We start from the raw sequence: 18,877 nt of genomic DNA, 5'->3' as shown, positions 1-18,877 counted from the left end.
ACTTACACATCTGGGATTATTGTTAAGCCATCATTTTAACGGCTCCATGTAGTCATCATCTGGAACTTCTGTCCCACCTCTGAAGACTTAAGTATATGTCTTTTTCTGTCTACAGCTTCATATTCTCTTAGCTGTCTCATTTCCTTACTTCCTCCCTTGGATCCTTGACCCTCTCCATTTTGTTCAGTGATTCACTTCAACCATACCTGTCAGCTCTCATGATGCCTTGTAGTTTTTGTGTGCCCTTTCTGCAAAATAACAGCTTCAGATAACAGTCTTGGCTTACATTCAGTTACAGACTGCTACTGGAGTAAAAGATCACATGGTTCAGTTCAGTCACTCAGTGGTGTCCAATTCTTTGCTACCCCATGGACTGCAGCATGCCAGGCTTCCCTGTCCATCACAGATTTATCCTAAACTAGTGGACAGAATTGCTTGGATGCCTGCTGTGTATTCCTAGCCCTTCTTTTTGTTTTGATGGTTGCTGATTCAGATCTTTTGGAGAAGGCAGTGGCACCCCACTGCAGTACTCTTGCCTGGAAAATCCCATGGGCAGAGGAGCCTGGTAGGCTGCAGTCCATGGGGTCACTGAGGGTCGGACACGACTGAGTGACTTCACTGTCACTTTTCACTTTCATGCATTGGAGAAGGAAATGGCAACCCACTCCAGTGTTCTTACCTGGAGAATCCCAGGGACGGGGGAGCCTGGTGGGCTGCCGTCTATGGGGTCGCACAGAGTTGGACATGACTGAAGCGACTTAGCAGCAGCAGCAGCAGATTCAAATCTTTATCTCTTAAAATTCCCTGGTAAGTCCCTTTAGGATTAGCAAATGATTTTTCTGTCTGATATTTAAAGAAAATCCTGTCTTTCACTTCAAAATGTTATCTGTATCCTAGTTTATCTTCCTTTCTTTAGCCACTTGTCTAGGTAATGCTTTTTTTAAGATTTATTTTTATTTAAAAAATTTATTTGTTGAAGTATAGTAGATTTACAATGTTGTGTAATTTCTGCTGTACAGCAGTGACTCATTTATATACACATATGCTTTCTTTTTACTATTCCTTTCCATTGTGGTTTATCTCAGGATATTGAACATAGTTCTCTGTGCTATATACTAGGACCTTGTTTATCCATTCTATATGTAATAACTTGCATCTACTGACCCCAAACTTGCAGCATTTAAGCATGCAACCATCCTTTTTTTTTAAATTCCTAAAACCCTGCCTTAACCCTTTGTTGTTCTCTAAATTCTACTGTTGCTCTTCTGTTCACAGATAAGCATTCAGAAAAAATTGACTTGTTTACGCTCACTGTCTGCAGTTACTTACTACTTATTTATTTCCATTATGCCTCCATCCGTCTTTCCCTATCAGTCCACTGCTCTGACAATGGTCCCTGATAATGTTAAATAGATTCTTTTCTATCTCTGTGTTGACCACTCCAGAGCATGTGGTACAGTTGACCACTTCTTGAAGGAAGCCACTACAGTTGACCTCCTTGAACTGCTTCTAAAAACTGTTTTCCTCGTTCTTCTTTTTTCACCTTTTCCTAGGTTGTGTAGGTCATAGAGTTGGGATTTTGTTGTTGGTTGTGGCCTGCTTCCTACTTTGAATACTGTACTTGGATTCATAACCCATGGCCTTCATACCATTTAAATGTTGATGACTTAAAATGTTAATATCTGCCTTAAAATGTTAGTATCTGCCTAACCTAGACATTTCTAGAACTTCTAACTTACATATATATAGCTGCCTACTAGATATTTGTTTTCCTAAAGCCCTTAAACTCAAGTGAATTTTGCTTTTAGTGACTGGAACCACCATTAATCTAGCTCAGTCTAAATTCATAAATTTAGAATTTATGTCTTGCTGTTCCCCCCACAAGTTACAGAGACTTGTCACTTCAGCTCCTTAATATCTAACCCAGCATTGTTCATTAGAAGTTGATGTAAGTCACATATGTAATTTAAGCTTTTCTGGTAGCCTAGGCTTCCCTAGTGGCTCAGATGGTAAATAATCTGTCTGCAGTGCAGGAGACATGGGTTCAATCCCTGGGGCGGGAAGATCCCCTGGAGAAGTAAATGGCAAGCCACTGCAATATTCTTGCCTAGAGAATCCCATAGACAGAGGAACCTGGCAGGCTATAGTCCATAGGGTCGCACAGAGTTGGGCATGACTGAAATGACTTTGCATGCAGGCATGTTAAAAAGTTGAAAAGAATGAATTTAATTTTAGTATCATTTTTATATAGCCCAATATAGCTAAAATTTTATTTCAATAAGTAATCAGTATAAAAATTGATATTTTATTCTTTTTTTTTTCATAATAAGTCTTTAAAACCTGATTTGTGGGACTTCCCTGCTGGTCCAGTGGCTAAGGCTCCATGCTCCCAGAGCAGGGGGCCTGGGGTTCGATCCCTGGTTAGGGAACTAGATCCCACATGCTTCAACTAAGACCCGGCACAATCAAATAAATAAATAAAAATAAGTATATATAAAAAAACCTGGTTTGTATTTTATGCTTAGTATGTGTGTGAAAGTGGCTCAGTTGTGTCCGACTCTTTAGCAGCTTCGAGGACTATACAGTCCATGGAATTCTCTAGGCCAGAATATTGGAGTAGGTAGCTGTTCCCTTCTCCAGGGGATCTTCCCAACCCAGGAATTGAACCCAGGCCTCCCGCATTGCAGGTGGATTCTTTACCAACGGAGCCAGAGCATATCCCATTTCAGACTTGCTAAATTTCAAGTGGTCAGTAGCCACATGGAGCTAGTGGCTACTGTAATGAACAGTAGTGTTCTAACTTAATTTCTCTTAATCCTTGCTACTTCTGTCATGATTCAGGTCCTAATTTCTTCCTTGGGCTACTGCAGCAGATCTTGAAATTGCTACCAGTATCTCCTCAATATTCTTATTAGTTGTAATTTTCTAAAATATGAATGTGACTTGGCTTGTGTATTAATGTGATAGTGCAGTTTTCTGCTTAAAATTCTTTAATACTCTTCAAAAGTTTTCAAGATGATGCCTCGTCTGAGTTCTTTACTGTGGCCTACAAAGTCCTTTGTGATCTGGATTTTGCTTGACTTCCTACTCTGCATCTCCTAGACCTTGATTATGAGGTGTACTGAACTATTTCTAGTTACCAAAAAGATCTGTACTTTTCTTCTCTTGCTTTTGGGCCTTTACAGTTGCCAATTTGCTTGTCCATGTTGTGCAGCACCTACCCAAATTTCTCATCAGACTAAGGCCTGCTAGTCCTTTAGAATCTGAAGATTCTGACAACAGGATGGGAGAAAGCACCCGTCGTTTTTGTTCTCATAGCTGTCTTCCTGTGCTTGCTTCCATTATAGTGTTTATCACTGTATTAATAGAATTGCCTTCTAACTTCTCTGACCTCAGATTCTTAGTTTCATAAGCAGGGACCTTGTTTTCATTAGCTTCTATATCCCTAATTTGTGATACATACATTATGTGAATCCAGTAGCTATGTTAAATGAGTGTGGCCAGTAATTCTATAAGAAGACATTTAAATTCCAAGTTCAGAGCAAAGAAAAAATTTTATTAAAATTTTAAAGTTACCTCTTACATGTATTCATACAGATATTAAATCTTTTAGGTAGAGTAACCAATCATCCAGAATAAGATTAAGAAAGTGAAAGTTGGTTCTGTTTGTACACAGTTGTTCATCTCAGTAAAAACGGAGGAGCTAGGGGCATGCAAACTAACATATGACCTTTAAAGAAAATTGAGGAGGGGACAGTAAAGCTAATATTTAGGAAACACTTATGTGATCCTGTAACATCTTAGTAGTGTTGTTATATTAAATCTAGAATCTAGCTACTTTTGCACCAGTTATATTTAAAATACTGAAGACTTTTCAGTAGTGAAGTTCCGTAACTTTCCCCTTGAGTTATGTAAGAGATGGTAGGGATTTCAAGTGCTAGATAGTTTCGTCTGTGTGTATGATATAAGGCTTCTGTTAGAGTTAATAAGTAGACAACTAAATTTATGTACCTTTGTCTTTTGTATTGAGTGGTTGTTTTTGTGTTTAGAATTACATAAACTTTAGGAGAAAGCTTGCAGTTTATCTATGTTTTAAAATTCAAAGTTGATACAGCTTGAATTTGAATTATATAGAAAAGACCAAATTTACCTTTGGAATTTTAAGTTACTGATGTAAACCTTCCTTGAATCTTTATAGTGGGATTTTTTTTCCCTTTTTTATTGTAGTTGCTAAGTGGAGAAATAGAACCTTGGTCATATTAGGTAATTTGGGGCTGAATATCTCTCTCTTTTGTAAAGTTGGTGAGTTCAGTTCAGTCGCTCAGTCGTGTCTGACTCTGCGACCCCATGGACTGCAGCATACTAGGCTTCCCTGCCCGTCACCAGCTCCTGGGGCTTGCTCACACTCATGTCTGTGATGCCGTCCAACCATCTCATCCTCTGTTGCCCCCTTCTCCTCCTGCATTCAGTCTTTCCCAGAATCAGGGTCTTTTCCAGTGAGTCAGTTCTTCACATCAGGTGGCCAAAGTATTGGAATTTGAGCTTCACCATCTGTCCTTCCAAAGAACATTGAGGATGAACTGATTGGATCTCCTTGCTATCCAAGGGACTCTCAAGAGTCTTTTCCAACACCACAGAACAAAAGCATCAATTATTCGGTGTTCAGCTTTCTTTATAGTCCAACTCTCACAACCATGACTACAGGAAAAACCATAGCTTTGACTAGACGGACCTTTGTGGACAAAGTAATGTCTCTGCTTTTTAATATGCTATCTAGGCAGGTCATAACTTTTCTCCCAAGGGGCAAGTGTCTTTTAATTTCATGGCTGCAGTCACCATCTGCAGTGATTTTGGAGCCCAAGAAAATAAAGTCTGTCACTGTTTCCATTGTTTTCCCATCTGTTTGCCATGGAGTGATGAGACTGGATGCCACAACCTGAGTTTTTTAAATGTTTAGTTTTAGGACAGCTTTTTCACTCTCCTCTTTCACTTTCATCAAGAGACTCTTTAGTTCCTTCCTCTTCACTTTTCTGCCATAAGGGTGGTGGTATTTGTGTATCTGAGTTTATTGTTATTTCTCCCGGCAATCTTGATTCCAGCTTGTGCTTCATCCAGCCCAGCATTTTGCGTGGTGTTCTCTGCATGTAAGTTAAATAAGCAGGATGCCAGTATACAGCCTTGACGTACTCCTTTCCCAATTTGGAACCAGTCTGTTGTTTCATGTCTGATTCGAACTGTTGCTTCTTGACCTGCATACAGATTTCTCAGGCAGGTAAGGTGGTTATGGTATTCCCATCTCTTGAAGAATTTTCCACAGCTGTTGTCTTCTACACAGTCAAAAGCTTTGGTGTAATCAATAAAGCAGATGTTTTTCTGGGATTCTCTTGCTTTTTCTATAATCCAACACATGTTGGAATCTCTTGATTCCTCTGCCTTTTTAAAATCCAGCTTGATCATCTGGAAGTTGACAGTTCACATACTGTTGAAGCCTGGCTTGGAGAATTTTGAGCATTACTTTGCTAGTATGTGAGATGAGCAATTGCGTGGTAGTTTGAATATTCTTTGGCATTGCCCTTCCTTGGGATTGAAATGAAAACTGACCTTTTCCGGTCCTGTGGCCACTGCTGAGTTTTCCAGATTTGCTGGCATATTGAGTGCAGCACTTTCACAGCATCATCTTTTAGGATTTGAAATAGCTCAGCTGGAATTCCATCACCTCCACTAGCTTTGTTCATCGTGACTCTTCCTAAGGCCCACTTGACTTTGCATTCCAGGATGTCTGGCTCTATGTGAGTGATGGAGAGAGTTGAGGGTTTATAGTAGATCCTATAAAAATGTTTTAATTTTCCCTCAAATTCCTATTACTCAGTTTTGTTGTTCCCCAAAAGCATATTTAGCAATTTTCAGAATAAGGTGCTGTTTTCTCCTTTGGAAAATATATGTTAATTTATAAATATTAATATTCAAATGTTAAAAATGATAATGGGTTTTCAGATGCCGAGGTTTTGATAACTTTACTTTGAAATAAGAACAAATGGTAGAGAATATAAACAAATCTTGAGTTCCAATAATCTATTATTGAAATCATTTTGAGGCATCTTGTTCTTTGAATCTAATTGATTTCTAGAAGTAAGTTTAAGTAAGTTAATGACTGCAATTACTGGGTATTGTATTTAAGTTGGTTTTCCCACAGGTAGTGAAATAGCAAGCAATAGAATTGTAGTTTGATTTTCTTAAATGTGAATTTGACATAGAGATTTGCCATATCTTTTAGTTACCAAAAGATTTAACATGTGCTTTTAGAAAAGATGATTCGATAACTGTTTATTCTTACATAACTGATGATTGAAATCAAGTAATACTCTTAAGGTATTTTGGGTGAAGCCTGGGTGAATATACTTTTATCTACATTTGCATGCTTATAAGTGTCACAGTTACGTCACTCGGGTCTATAAATAATGTTTCTTTATCCAGAGATTATATTTCACACTGGCACTGTGAGCATTATATTTGTCCAGAAAAAGAATCAGTGGGTGGTTAAATCTTTTGAATTACAGACTGTGGTTGATTTTAGAATTTGGGGAAGGCAGGATTCTTATGAAATGTAAAAAGTTTATGTGTTTTAGTCAGCCAGTGTTATATTTTAGTATATTCCCTAAATCTGTCTTTTGTGTTTAGAGACAGTTTCTTTCTCAGGAGAAATTTTCCTGAAAGTGTATTTTTGTTTATTTTTTTTAAACAACTCCTGTGTATCAGCACTCTTGTTAGGAATGTAGGGATGAATATGACATGATTTTCTTCCTCTGGGAATTCAGTCGTATGGGGAAGCTGGCAAATGACATGCTTAATTTTAAAATAATTTATAACATGTAATTATTTTAAAAATTATGTTAGTTAACATATACAGAGAATTATCTACTCTCAAACTAGTCAGTCTTCTTCCTGAGTTACTGAGACTGCTCTTGTGTAGAATTACCAGTAATCTTATTTCCAGATTTTATGGTCAAATCTCTGGTATTTTTCATTTGACTTTTTAGTAGCATTTTACACAGTTGAGTAACCTTTAGCCCTTCTAGTTTTCTTTCCTCCTCACTGACTGATCTTTCTTACTCTTTTTCTGCCTAACATTTCAGTGTTGGAGTGCTCCAGGAAACTGCCTGTGTGCTGTGCTGTGCTTAGTCGCTCAGCAAAGTATCTGACTCTTTGCGACCCCATGGACTATAGCCCACTAGGCTCCACTTTCCATGGAGATTCTCCAGGCAAGAATACTGGAGTGGGTTGCCATGTCCTCCCCCAGGGGGATCTTCCCAGCCCAGGGATCCAACTCTCTGGTCTCTTGCTTTGCAGGCGGATTCTTAAGCCAGCAGGGAAGCCCCAGGAAACTGCCTAGAATCCCTTTCATCTATAATCTCTCTTTGAGAGTATAGTCCTCTCTCAGTACTATCTATATGCTTATTTTTCCTAAATCTGTATTTTCAGCAACAATCAACCCTGGAATTTCTGAATTCATATGGTTAACTGCTTATGACCATTTCTTCTTGAATATGTAATAGAGTCTTCAACACATTCAAAGCTTTTTTTTATTTTGGTGATTTTGGCCCTCACCACTCACTCTTTTCCTCGTCTTTGTTCCCTCTTTCCGTGGAGCTATCACTAGCCATTGAGTTGTTCAAGTCAAGTAGTGAGAGTATCTTTTGTCTCTTTTACTGATCACATGTAATGCACCAGAAGTGTCCTGACAATTCTTCCTTCAAAACCTGTTCTGAATCTTTCTCCTTACATTGACACCGTCTAAATTCAGTATACCCTTTCTTTCTTAAACTATTGTAGTAGGCTTCTTAGCAGTTTTCTTATTTCCATTTCTTCTCTTAGCAGTAAGAACTATCTTTAAAACACAAATCAGGTCAGGTCACTTGCCTGTGTAAAACCCTCCAGTGGCTTCCCATCATGCCTAAAATAACACTCAAATTTCCTGCTCTGACTGGGTCCCACATTATCTGGCCCCTGCCTGCCTCCCTGACCTATTTTCTATCACTTGTCCCCTGGTCTGCTACCTTACTTCTGTGGAGTTCATATACTTTCTTTTTGTTCCTGAAAGTACCAGGTTCACCTCCACTTTAGGGCCCACCACTTTGCCCTAGAATGCTTTTCCCTGTTTTCTTACTTCAGTCTCCCAGTTGTCCCTAAGACTTTTCTGTGACTTGAGGATAAAGCAATGAATAAGACACGGGTAGACTGAGACATTTTTCTTACACCTTTTGTATGGTGGGTTTCTTGAATATGTGACCTAAAATATTTTCTCGGAAACTTCTTCAGTTCTCTCAGATGGTCAGATGGCTTCCTCTTTTTGATGTCACAACTTCTGTAATTCCTTTAATCTGTACCTTGATGGAGTTTATGTTCTAGTTGGAGGTAGAGTGGGTGGAGATCACCATAAACAAGATTTGTATGTATGTTAGATGGTGATAGGTGCTAAAGGGAAAAAAAAACATAAAGCAACAAAGTGCTGAGATGAGGAGTAGGTTGTAGTTTTAGTTAGGGTATTCAGAGCAGTCCTCTCTGTGGAGGTGACATTTGAATAATCATTGTCTTTTCTAGGTTGTGATATAACTCATAGATTTGTTCAATATAGAAAAAAAGACATACCCTTTTTACGGACATTTTGTCCAAAGATAGTCTTATTTTCTTCTCTGTGTTCTGTTCGTTGCCTTTCAGTTTTCATAGGTCACATTTACTTCATCTTTCCATTTGTCTTTAGCTTGTTTTTAGCTTCCTTTCCTATATCCCAGTTTCTTCCAATTCTGAACTTTAGTTTAATTACTTGAAATATAGTAATACTGTATAAAGATCCTAGCGAAAACATTGGCATTTATCTGATCTGGTCTGTCTTAATCCAGTGACTGACAAAGCAAAATTGTATGAAATTTACATTTTTTTTTCTTCTTGGAATTTAAAGTTGGTCCCTGTATATCTTCTTGAAATTTCATACTTTACACTTTTTTCATCATTTCTTGTAAGACTTCAGGTGCAAGGCAGTGATTGTCCTTTATGAAAAGACAGGAGGTCTTTGATTCTATGTTTTATCAGGAAAGCTGCTAAAATGGACTCACTGGGCCTTATATCCAGCAAAAAAATATTTCCTTGATGTGAGTAGAAAAAAGTCTACTTTCAGTATATTTGTAATTTACCTTTAATTTGTTGAGTTACATGTAAGTAACTTTCATTTTCCCCCCCTCTTCATTTTACTGTGTTCCAATGGATTTCTCTGCCCTGTTTGGACTGAATGTGCCATGAATGATTCTTGGAATTCCTCGTTTACTGTTCCTCTGTGGATCTGTTCTGTTGGAATCTGGAACACTGGAATGATGGAAATATGTTCTTTACAAAGTAGCTGTGAGTATACTACATAATTAACACAGAGGCTTTTTTCTGGTCTAAGTTAAATTTCAGTTACAATTGGATGAAATATGAATCAAGGAAGCTTTAAATTTAATACATAGTCTTAGCTCTGCACATAGTAGGCTTTCAAATATTTGACTTTAAAATATTCTGTTCAATGTCCTAACTAGTATATTTAAAATTAGCCTCTAATTTAATTGGCTTACTTACCTGCTCAACATTTGTCTTAAAATTAATTTATATGAATTTTAAAAAAAGGTAAAAGATTATGGATGGAATATTTAGTTATATATGTGATACTAGTGAGGAATGTAGGGTGCTGTTCTTTGTTAAATCCAAATGTATTGAATTATTACTTTGATCCCATATGAGTGTTTTTGGATGAGAATTTAAATGTGGCAAAAACCTTTAAGAGAAATGTGTATCTCTTTTTAAATGATGAATGGCATTATGTTTTAATGATGAATAAGACCTACCTCTAAGTAAATTAATCAGTAAGACTCTACTCACTCAGATGGTCTGAACTATGGACAGTATTTCTCACCAATGGGTAAGTTGAAAGTCACACTGATTTTCTGTGCCAATTTAGAAGTAGGTTTGTATGAATTACTCATGAAATTATTGGTGCGTTCATCAAAGAATCAAAAGCTATACAGAAAACGAAATTAAAGTTTACTTTAAAACCAGGATAAATCTGATGTCCAGTAAAAACATTGAGGTGACATTATTGGGCCTAGTATAAGAGTTTGAAAGATAATGTTTACTGGTTGACATTGATCATGAGAGCTTTTAAGAGTTTATGAAAAATTTTAAACTCCACATTTTGATTTTATTTCATAAATAAGAAGGTGAATTTCAAGAAACTCCTGCCTGTGGTTTTTAGTATGAGCAAAGGGAATAATTAAAAGAGTCCTTAATATAATCTTACATAAGATTATATATATAATACAACAGGGAATATATGTTATATAGCATATTGTTAATATAAAATACATAATTAATTATATAATATAATATATAGTATAACAGGAACGCCTGGCATGCTGCAGTCCATGGGGTCGCAAAGAGTTGAACATGACTGAGTGACTGAACTGAATATAATCTTAAGGGGATTTGAATTTTTTTATTGTGAAAAATCCTTTGTTGTTTTTTTTAGTTGTTTGATCAGAATCTCAGTAACTTACTATAAATTGAAATCTTTGCTCTGAGGCAGGTTTTATTAATTTTTATTTTATTCCCTTGGGTTTTTATAATTGACTCAGTTCAGTTCAGTTGCTCAGTTATGTCTGACTCTTTGCAATCCCATGGACTGCATCACACCAGGCTTCCCTGTTCATCACTGACTCCTGGAGCTTGCTCAGACTCATGTCCATCGAGTCAGTGATGTCATCTGACAATCTCATTGACTTCTATAGTTGACTACTGTTAATCAACTTGTGCTCAATTTATTTTGTCCATTTCTTCGATTAACTAATACTTTTATTGGTAATACTATAAAATCAGTTTGATTTACCAGGAGTAAGAGTTTGTATGATTTTCTAAAAATAGGTTAATGAAGAGAATTTAAAATGTATGATAGAAGCATTTTGTTGACTTATTAATAATTGAGCCTCTTTTGCTTTTCTCAGCAACAGAAGAATCTTGAAGGCTATGTGGGATTTGCAAATCTCCCAAATCAAGTATACAGAAAATCAGTGAAGAGAGGTTTTGAATTCACACTTATGGTTGTGGGTAAGATATAATTTCTCACTAAAGTTGAATTTTGATCCAAGTTTCAAACTGTTTAATGAACTCTGAATGTTTTAAGAAAACAATAGCCCAAATAACTGCAGCAATCAATGTTATATGTTTTTTGTTAAACAGATACACTTTAAAATTTAACTTGGTAGCATAGTGGGATTTAAGTATTTTCTTGCCTGTTTTTTTGTAGGTGGTGCAGTTTTGAAAACTGCGGGGAAAGGAAGTAGAAGTTGAAAAGCAGTGGGAGGTGGCTAGTGGAACAGAAAACTGGAGTTCTCCTCAGTTGATGCTACAAAAGGAAATAGCATCTGGTGGTTACTTATTACTCCAGGATAGTTTTATTCTTTGGCTCATGTAGTGCATTGAAGCCATATCATCCAAGTGTTTAACTCAAACATATGTTCTCTAAATCTGAAAAAGAAGGATGGGGTAGAGGATCATAATCATGCAGTGATTGCCCTGGGAGTTCATTCATTGAGTGTAAGCTCTGGAATACGTGAAATATGACTCTCCTTCTTTGGTTCACTCTTATTTTTCTCTTGCGTGTGTTTCATCCTGTGAACACCTTTCCCTGCCTGTAATCGATTTTAAGAGATTGTCAGGGGTTATTTTAACTGTAGTTTAGTAACATCATCATATATGAAAAGACGCTTTACCATGTGTAAGATTAGTTTTCTTAAATGACAGTCTTAATCTTAAATGACTTTATACTATTTTTACCTCATATAGGCTGTCTTTATAACTTGGCTCCTCAATTTGATGCAATTTATTATATTTCTCTATTTAAGAAGATGGAAGGCAGAATTATTGGATTAACTATCCTTGACAAAGAAAATTGAGTTGATGCTGGATCTTTATGTATTGTGCATTAAATTTTGCTAATTATATTCCATACCTGGTATTTTATTTTGGTGCTGAATTAGATTATTGAATTAGGTATGAAATACTCCTTCACTGAAGGTAAGAATATTTTATCAACTGACCAGAATATTTTGCCTGAGGGTCAGTTTGTGGCTGTTTGGAAGTATCTGCGTTGTAATAATTCATAGTTAAAACGTGGTACACACACACGCACAAAAACGTGGTACAAAATCTGCAAACTTGATACTTGTCTGCCTCTGGCTGAATAAAAAGTATGGTATACCTGGCTTGCAAATTGCTGCTGTAGAGCAGACGTGTGGGTCTAGATAGGTGAATAAAATATGCAGGACACACCTCTTCATCGGTTGGTAACATAAATCATTATACATGAAGAAATACTGCATCTTATATTTACATTTACTGTGTAATGTTAGTGATCTTAAGTGACAAACTGTAGACAAATAAAAGATCATTTTTTAATTTGTAAAAAAAACCCTCCTAGGTCCATTAGGAGAACCATAACAGTTTTCAAAAAATTTATATTATTAAAACTTAAAGAGTGACTTTCAGAGTGTCTGCTTAGTAATGTCTGGGAGTCAAGGCCAGATATTTGGTTTGAAATTGCTGTGACATTTTTCCAGGTGAAAGATATATAATAATCAGCTGATCTTGACTTTTAGAGGAAATATGGAATCTCTGAATGTAACTTACTAATTTTTTTGTTGTTGTTGCCTCATTTAACACTTGAACATTTTATATTTAGCATGCAGTGGCACCCTACTCCAGTCCTCTTGCCTGGAAAATCCCATGGACGGAGGAGCCTGGTAGGCTGCAGTCCATGGGGTTGCTGAGGGTCGGATACGACCGAGCGACTTCACTTTCACTTTTCACTTTCATGCATTGGAGAAGGAAATGGCAACCCACTCCAGTGTTCTTGCCTGGAGAATCCCAGGGACAGGGGAGCCTGGTGGGCTGCCATCTATGGGGTTGCACAGAGTCGGACACGACTGAAGTGACTTAGTAGTAGTAGTTAGTAACCATTGTACATGTTGCAACTATGTATTGTTAGTGTTGTATTTTTTCCACTTAACTAATACATGCCCTCATAGATACATTTAATCAGTGTTACCACCATGGGGACAAGATGCTGATTCTTACTAGTTTTTTTGGTTAGACCTTTTGTCAACTATAGCTTGTTTTTTTTGTTTGATAAGACTTAAAATGATAATAAAAGAGAATGGGTATCAATATTATTATTCTGTCCTCCTCCCCATACCTTACTGTTTAATTAACTGTCTTTGTGTAGACTTGAGTACAAGGTCTGAATCTTTTCATCTACATAGTTGCAATGTGTGACACATAAAAGTCACCTTTTAAGTATTTTATACATTGTCTTTCAGACTGCAGGCCATATCTGACAGCACTGTGTATATATCATAGAAAGCTAAAGCTAATCTTGCCGTAACATTCTTGACTTAGAGACTACAAGCTATTCCTTATAAACTGAGTCCTCATTTTTGTGATTTATGCTCAGAGCAACTTCGACTCTTAAAACAGTTTTTGGTTTGAGATTTATACATTGATACAAACTGAGAATCTATATTTAACAGTTGATTTCTTAATCTCTTCACGCTTTGTTGGGAAACCTTTATCCAGTAACCTTGCTTCATAAGCAATATTTATTATTTACCTGAGAGACTTTTTTGTATAAAAGAGGCCTATTGGTATTCCTGTATTTTCTTGCCTAAAGGAGCTTATAATTTACATAATGATATAAAATATACATAAAAAGATAACTTTCAGGAAGTAAATACAAGTTAGTAGAGTCATATAGAAATTAAGAACAGATGTTTAAAGGTATAGGAGAGCTTATCCGTGGTTGGACATTATTACTGCTTTATTTGAGGAAGAGGTATTAGGGCAGATTTTTGAAGAATAGAATTGGGATAGACATTGAGTGGGCAGTCCAGTTGGAAAAACAATAGCCAACAAAAATCAGCACCTATATGTCAGGCAATATTTCAAGTACATAAAGTATTGACACTTTATTTCTGTAACTCATACAGTCCTTAACAGTAATCGTATGATATAAGTATTATTGTTTTCTCCGTTTTAAAGATGCAAAAACTGAGGCATGGAGATATTAATTACTTGCTCATGGTCACACTGCTATCAGATGCCAGAACCAAACCCAGTCTATCTCTGTCTGGTGTGTTCTTAAGCACTATGCTGCTGCTGCTGCTGCTGCTGCTGCTGCTGCTGCTGCTGCTGCTGCTGCTGCTGCTGCTGCTGCTGCTGCTGCTGCTGCTGAAGTTGTTTCAGTTGTGTCCGACTCTGTGCAACCCTATGGACAGCAGCCCACCAGGCTCCTCTGTCCACGGGATTCTCTAGGCAAGATGCAGAGGCTCATTTGGAAATACTGGATATAGTGCATCCATTATGCTTTGAACTTGTATGATTTCAACTAGATATTCTGTTTTCCCTAAAAAAATTAGAGAGACGAGAGGGACAGAGAGAAGAAGAAATGAGAATTGTAGATAACTTAAATAGTGCAAGCAGTTTTTTCCTGCCATTCTACTGAAATGAGTAGTTTCTGTCCTAGGGTCAGCATCAAGTGGGAGAGGTGAGTTTTCTATTCCCCTAGTCATTCCAGCTTCCACATACTTTCATAGTGTATGGCTCTCACTTTGCTCAGTTAGTCTAGGTGCCTTAATATAAACTAGTTACTTCTTAAGTGCTCAAGAAAAAGGTATCTGTTTCAGTGCAGGAAGAAAACAAGTTGTCAGGTTATATGTAATTGTGCTTTATGGATGATATGGAGGAGCAGAGGAAGATTTAAGATTAATTGGCATTGTACATTGATTTTAGGATCCTACCTTGAAGAGTTCACTTTGTAATAGTTGGAAATAAGGCTGGAAGGGTAGGCTAACATAGATTTTAAAGACCTTGTTTGCCTCTGGGATGAGATTGGAATTCTTGATTTTGAATCTTTATTTGAAAATTTAGTTTAAAACCCAATGTCAGCAATATTAAATAATGAAGACAGTTAGGTCTTTAATGTAGCAAAGCGTCAAACCTGTTTGGGCTCAGAACTTGACAGTTCTTTGTGTGCTTCTTAATTAGACTTGCCTAGGCTCTGAGATGGAAATGGCAACCCACTCCAGTATTCTTGCCTGGAAAATCCCATGGATGAAGGAGCCTGAAATGTTGCAGTCCATGGGGTAGCAAAGAGTTGGACATGACTGAGTGATTTCACTTAAAAAGAAGCATGCTCTGAGAATAAAATGTTAATTGTAAATTCCTGATTTTACTAGAGTCTTTCAAAGAGGTAGAACTAAGGTAGATTGCTTTATCTGACCAGAAAACATTTTGAAAAGCAAGTGGCATTAAATCTGTTACTTTGGATTTTTTGAAGATAAAATTCAGCTTAATCATTTCTATAAGACTAAGCTTTGCAAAATTTTTATAGCAGAGGTTTTTTTTAATTGTCATAATTTAGTTGACCCATATCAAATGTCTTTAGTAGCACTGGCCTTTTTGTTGGCAAAAGGAGCTTAGCAGTAGAATATGGTGGTTTAGCCATTTTGGGGATTCAGAGTTTATCATAATGTATGACTTATTAGTAAAGTTTAGGGGGTATTTAATGAGTGACAGAATAAACAATGACTGTCATAGATAATCTTCCCCCACCTTCTTGTTGGTGTTTATATTAATGTAGTTAGTTAGTTGAAGAAATTGAAAAGTAGTATTGGCCATTTTGTATCTAGGTTATTGGGCATTCAGTGGAATTATGCTTAATTCTGACATTAAGATATGTTGACTACTTGAAATGCTTTAATACTTCAGAATTTTCTGCCCTGAGCTCTGTATTTTTATTTTGCTTTTAGTAATAAAAGTAATTTAACCAATGATGATTGCACAACATTGTGCATACAGAAAAACCACTGAGTTGTACACTTTATTTTTTTTATTTTTTATTTTTTTAAATTTATTTGGCTGCACTATATCTCAGTTGTGGCACTGGAGATCTTCATTGCCTCATGTATGATCTTTGTTGTAGCATGTGGGATCTAGTTCCCTGACCAGGGATCGAACCTTGGCCCCCTGCATTGGGAGCCAAGAATCTTAGCCACTGGACCACCAGGGAAGTCCCGAGTTGTACACTTTAAAATAGTGCATTTTTGTTATATGAATTTTATTTCAGAGAACTAATTTAGCCAAAGCAGAGAAAGTTTAGGGGGAAAAACTTACCTACTATTTAGATTTTTGTATTCCTTCTAGGAGTTTCAGCTACATATTTTAAAAAGTGCTTTTGTAATAAAGTTAATGTGTTTCATTGTAGAAATAGGGAAAAGCAGAAAAGCAAAATGAAAATAAATATTACCATAATCTGTCATCCAGTGGTAACTCTTAAGCATAGAAACATACAGTGTTTCTGTTTGTATGTATCTGTAATGTCTGTGATTGTCGTATAAAATTAGCAGTAAATTATGATCATCTTTTAATAATAGATATTTTTTGATAATCTAGCTATGATTGAGATGCAGATTTCATTGGCTTTTGTAGGTTGGGTATACCAAAATTTGCCTTGTTGTCCAGTATCAATATAGTTAGAGCAAACATGGTTGTAGTTATATCTGTCCTTGCATTTTTATTTACTTCTTTAGGATTAAGCTTTGTAAGTTTGAATTGGTATTTTTTTATGAAAGCTTATGGGTTGTTTTAAGGATTTTAATATTAATACCGAATTGACCTAAGATAGATTGTATACCACTTTGCACACTAACCAGGTGTTGATAGCATACTACCATCAGTGGATATTACAGTGTTTCTTTGCCAATTTAATACCTAAAAATTGGTGTCTTATTTTCATTCTACATAGTATTGTTGCTGGTTAGCTTTTTAATTATTTCTGTTTATCTTTGGTTTTATAAATCATATATTCTAGTTTAATTTTAAAAGCTATATTCCTTTTTTTCCTTATATAGATGCTGTAAGGGTATTGTTGTTGTGGTTGTGGTTGGGCATTGACTCTGTCAGAATTTTTCTTGTGTCATGTTATATATTAACCTGATTTTTATATTGTCCATGTAGTCTTTTTTTCTTTTGGCTTGTGTCTTTGATACCTGCCTGCTTGATTCAGTCTTATTAGGGATTGCACTGTATATAAGTATATAGACTAAGGTTTACTTTCTTTATTTTGCAGTTTACATCCATGTGAATTTTTTTGATGTGAGACAGGAATTTGATGTTTATTTTACCTTATTTTTTAAATGGTTAATTAGTCTTCCTAAAACCATTTATTACAAGCTTAAAGATATATGTGCTTGGTTGGTTCTCTTACTCAACCCTTTTTTTCAAAGATAAAATATATTTTTCCTGAATTTTGGGAGATTTATGGTATGTTGAGGATATCCCCATTCCATGTATGCTCTAACTGTTACAGATGCTTAATGGGAAAATAGGTGAAAGATAGGTGAAAACACTGTAAGGGAATATAGTAGAGAAGAACAAAAGTCCAAGTTAACTACACCATGAATCATTAAAGTGATATTATCCACCTTACCTGCCTCCTGAGAAACCTGTATGTTGGTTAAGAAGCACCACTTAGAACCAGACATGGAACAACCAACTGGTTCCAAATTGGGAAAGGAATACATCAAGGTTGTATATTGTCATCTTGCCTATTTGACTTATATGCAAAGTACAACATAAGAAGTGCTAGCTGGATGAAGCTCAACTTGAATCAAGATTGCCGGGAGAAATATCAATAACCTCAGATATACAGATAATATCACCCTAATGGCAGAAAGTGAAGAGGAGCTAAAATGCCTGTTGATGAAGATGAAAGAGAGTGAAAAAGCCGCTTAAAAACTCAACATTCAGAAAACTAAGATTATGACCTCTGGTCCTATCACATCATGGCAAATAAGGAAAAAATGGAAAAAGTTACAGACTTATTTTCTTGAGCTCCAAATTCACTGCAGATGGTGACTGCAGCCATGAAATTAAAAGACGCTTGCTCCTTGGAAGAAAAGCTATGAGAAACCTAGACAGCATATATTAAAAAGCAGAAATAACACTTGGCTGACAAAGGTCCATCTAGTCAAAACTATGGTTTTTCCAGTAGTCATGTATGGCTGTGAGAGCTGGACCATAAAGAAGGCTGAGGGCCGAAGAATTGATGCTTTTGAACTGTGGTGTTGGAGAAGAGTCTTGAGAGTCTCCTGGACTGCAAGGAGATCCAACCAGTCCATCCTAAGGACTGATGGTGAAGCTGAAACTCCAATACTTTGGCCACCTGATGCGAAGAACTGATTCACTGGAAGACCCTGATGTTGGGAAAGGTTAAGTGCAGAAGGAGAAAGGGGAGACAGAGGATGAGATAGTTGGATTGCATTATCGACTCAATGGACATGCATTTGAGCAAATTCCAGAAGGTAGTGAAGGACAGGGATGCCTTGCATGCTGCAGACCATGGGTGGCAGAGAGTTACTTAACAACAACAAAGATACTAAAGATTATGGTGCTGACTTTTTAAGGGGAAAATAGGGATGACTAGGGCTTCCCCGGTGGCTCAGCAGTGAAGAATCGGCCTGCAATGCAGGAGACGCAGGAGATGTAGGTTTGATTTCTGGGTCAGAAAGATTCCCCTGGAGGAGGAAATAGCAACTCACTAGAGTGTTCTTGCCTGCAGAATCCCATGGACAGAGGAGCCTGGTGGGCTACAGTCCGTAGGGTCGAAAAGTGTCAGACACAACTGAGCATGAGGGGGCTCTAAATGGGTTTACTGACTGAGCTTCCTGAAATACAATTGAGATTTTTATCATTTATTTTCTGGGGAGAGATTGTGTATTTGAGTTTTCAGAGAGGTTGT

The 18,877-nt window shown here is 36.7% G+C and overlaps 1 protein-coding gene across 5 annotated transcripts in view; it reads left to right on the top strand.

Annotated features, from left to right (window-relative positions):
* The window catches only part of SEPTIN7 (septin 7), a 99,326-nt gene that overhangs the window by 29,794 nt on the left and 50,655 nt on the right, over positions 1-18,877 (top strand). For 4 of the 5 annotated variants that reach the window (XM_069588055.1, XM_069588056.1, XM_069588058.1 and 1 more), the window contains one exon: positions 11,028-11,130. In XM_069588055.1, coding sequence (XP_069444156.1) covers positions 11,121-11,130 — 10 coding nt within the window. In that variant the 5' untranslated portion in view covers positions 11,028-11,120. Of the gene's footprint in view, positions 1-7,651; positions 9,394-11,027; positions 11,131-18,877 lie in introns of those variants that run through there. The other variant, XM_069588057.1, reaches the window with a different exon arrangement.

The sequence above is a fragment of the Ovis canadensis genome, chromosome 4 (genome assembly GCF_042477335.2).
Source record: "Ovis canadensis isolate MfBH-ARS-UI-01 breed Bighorn chromosome 4, ARS-UI_OviCan_v2, whole genome shotgun sequence".
Lineage (NCBI taxonomy): Eukaryota > Metazoa > Chordata > Mammalia > Artiodactyla > Bovidae > Ovis > Ovis canadensis.
Note: the sequence above shows the minus strand (reverse complement) of the source record. Positions and strands in the feature narration are given on the sequence as shown.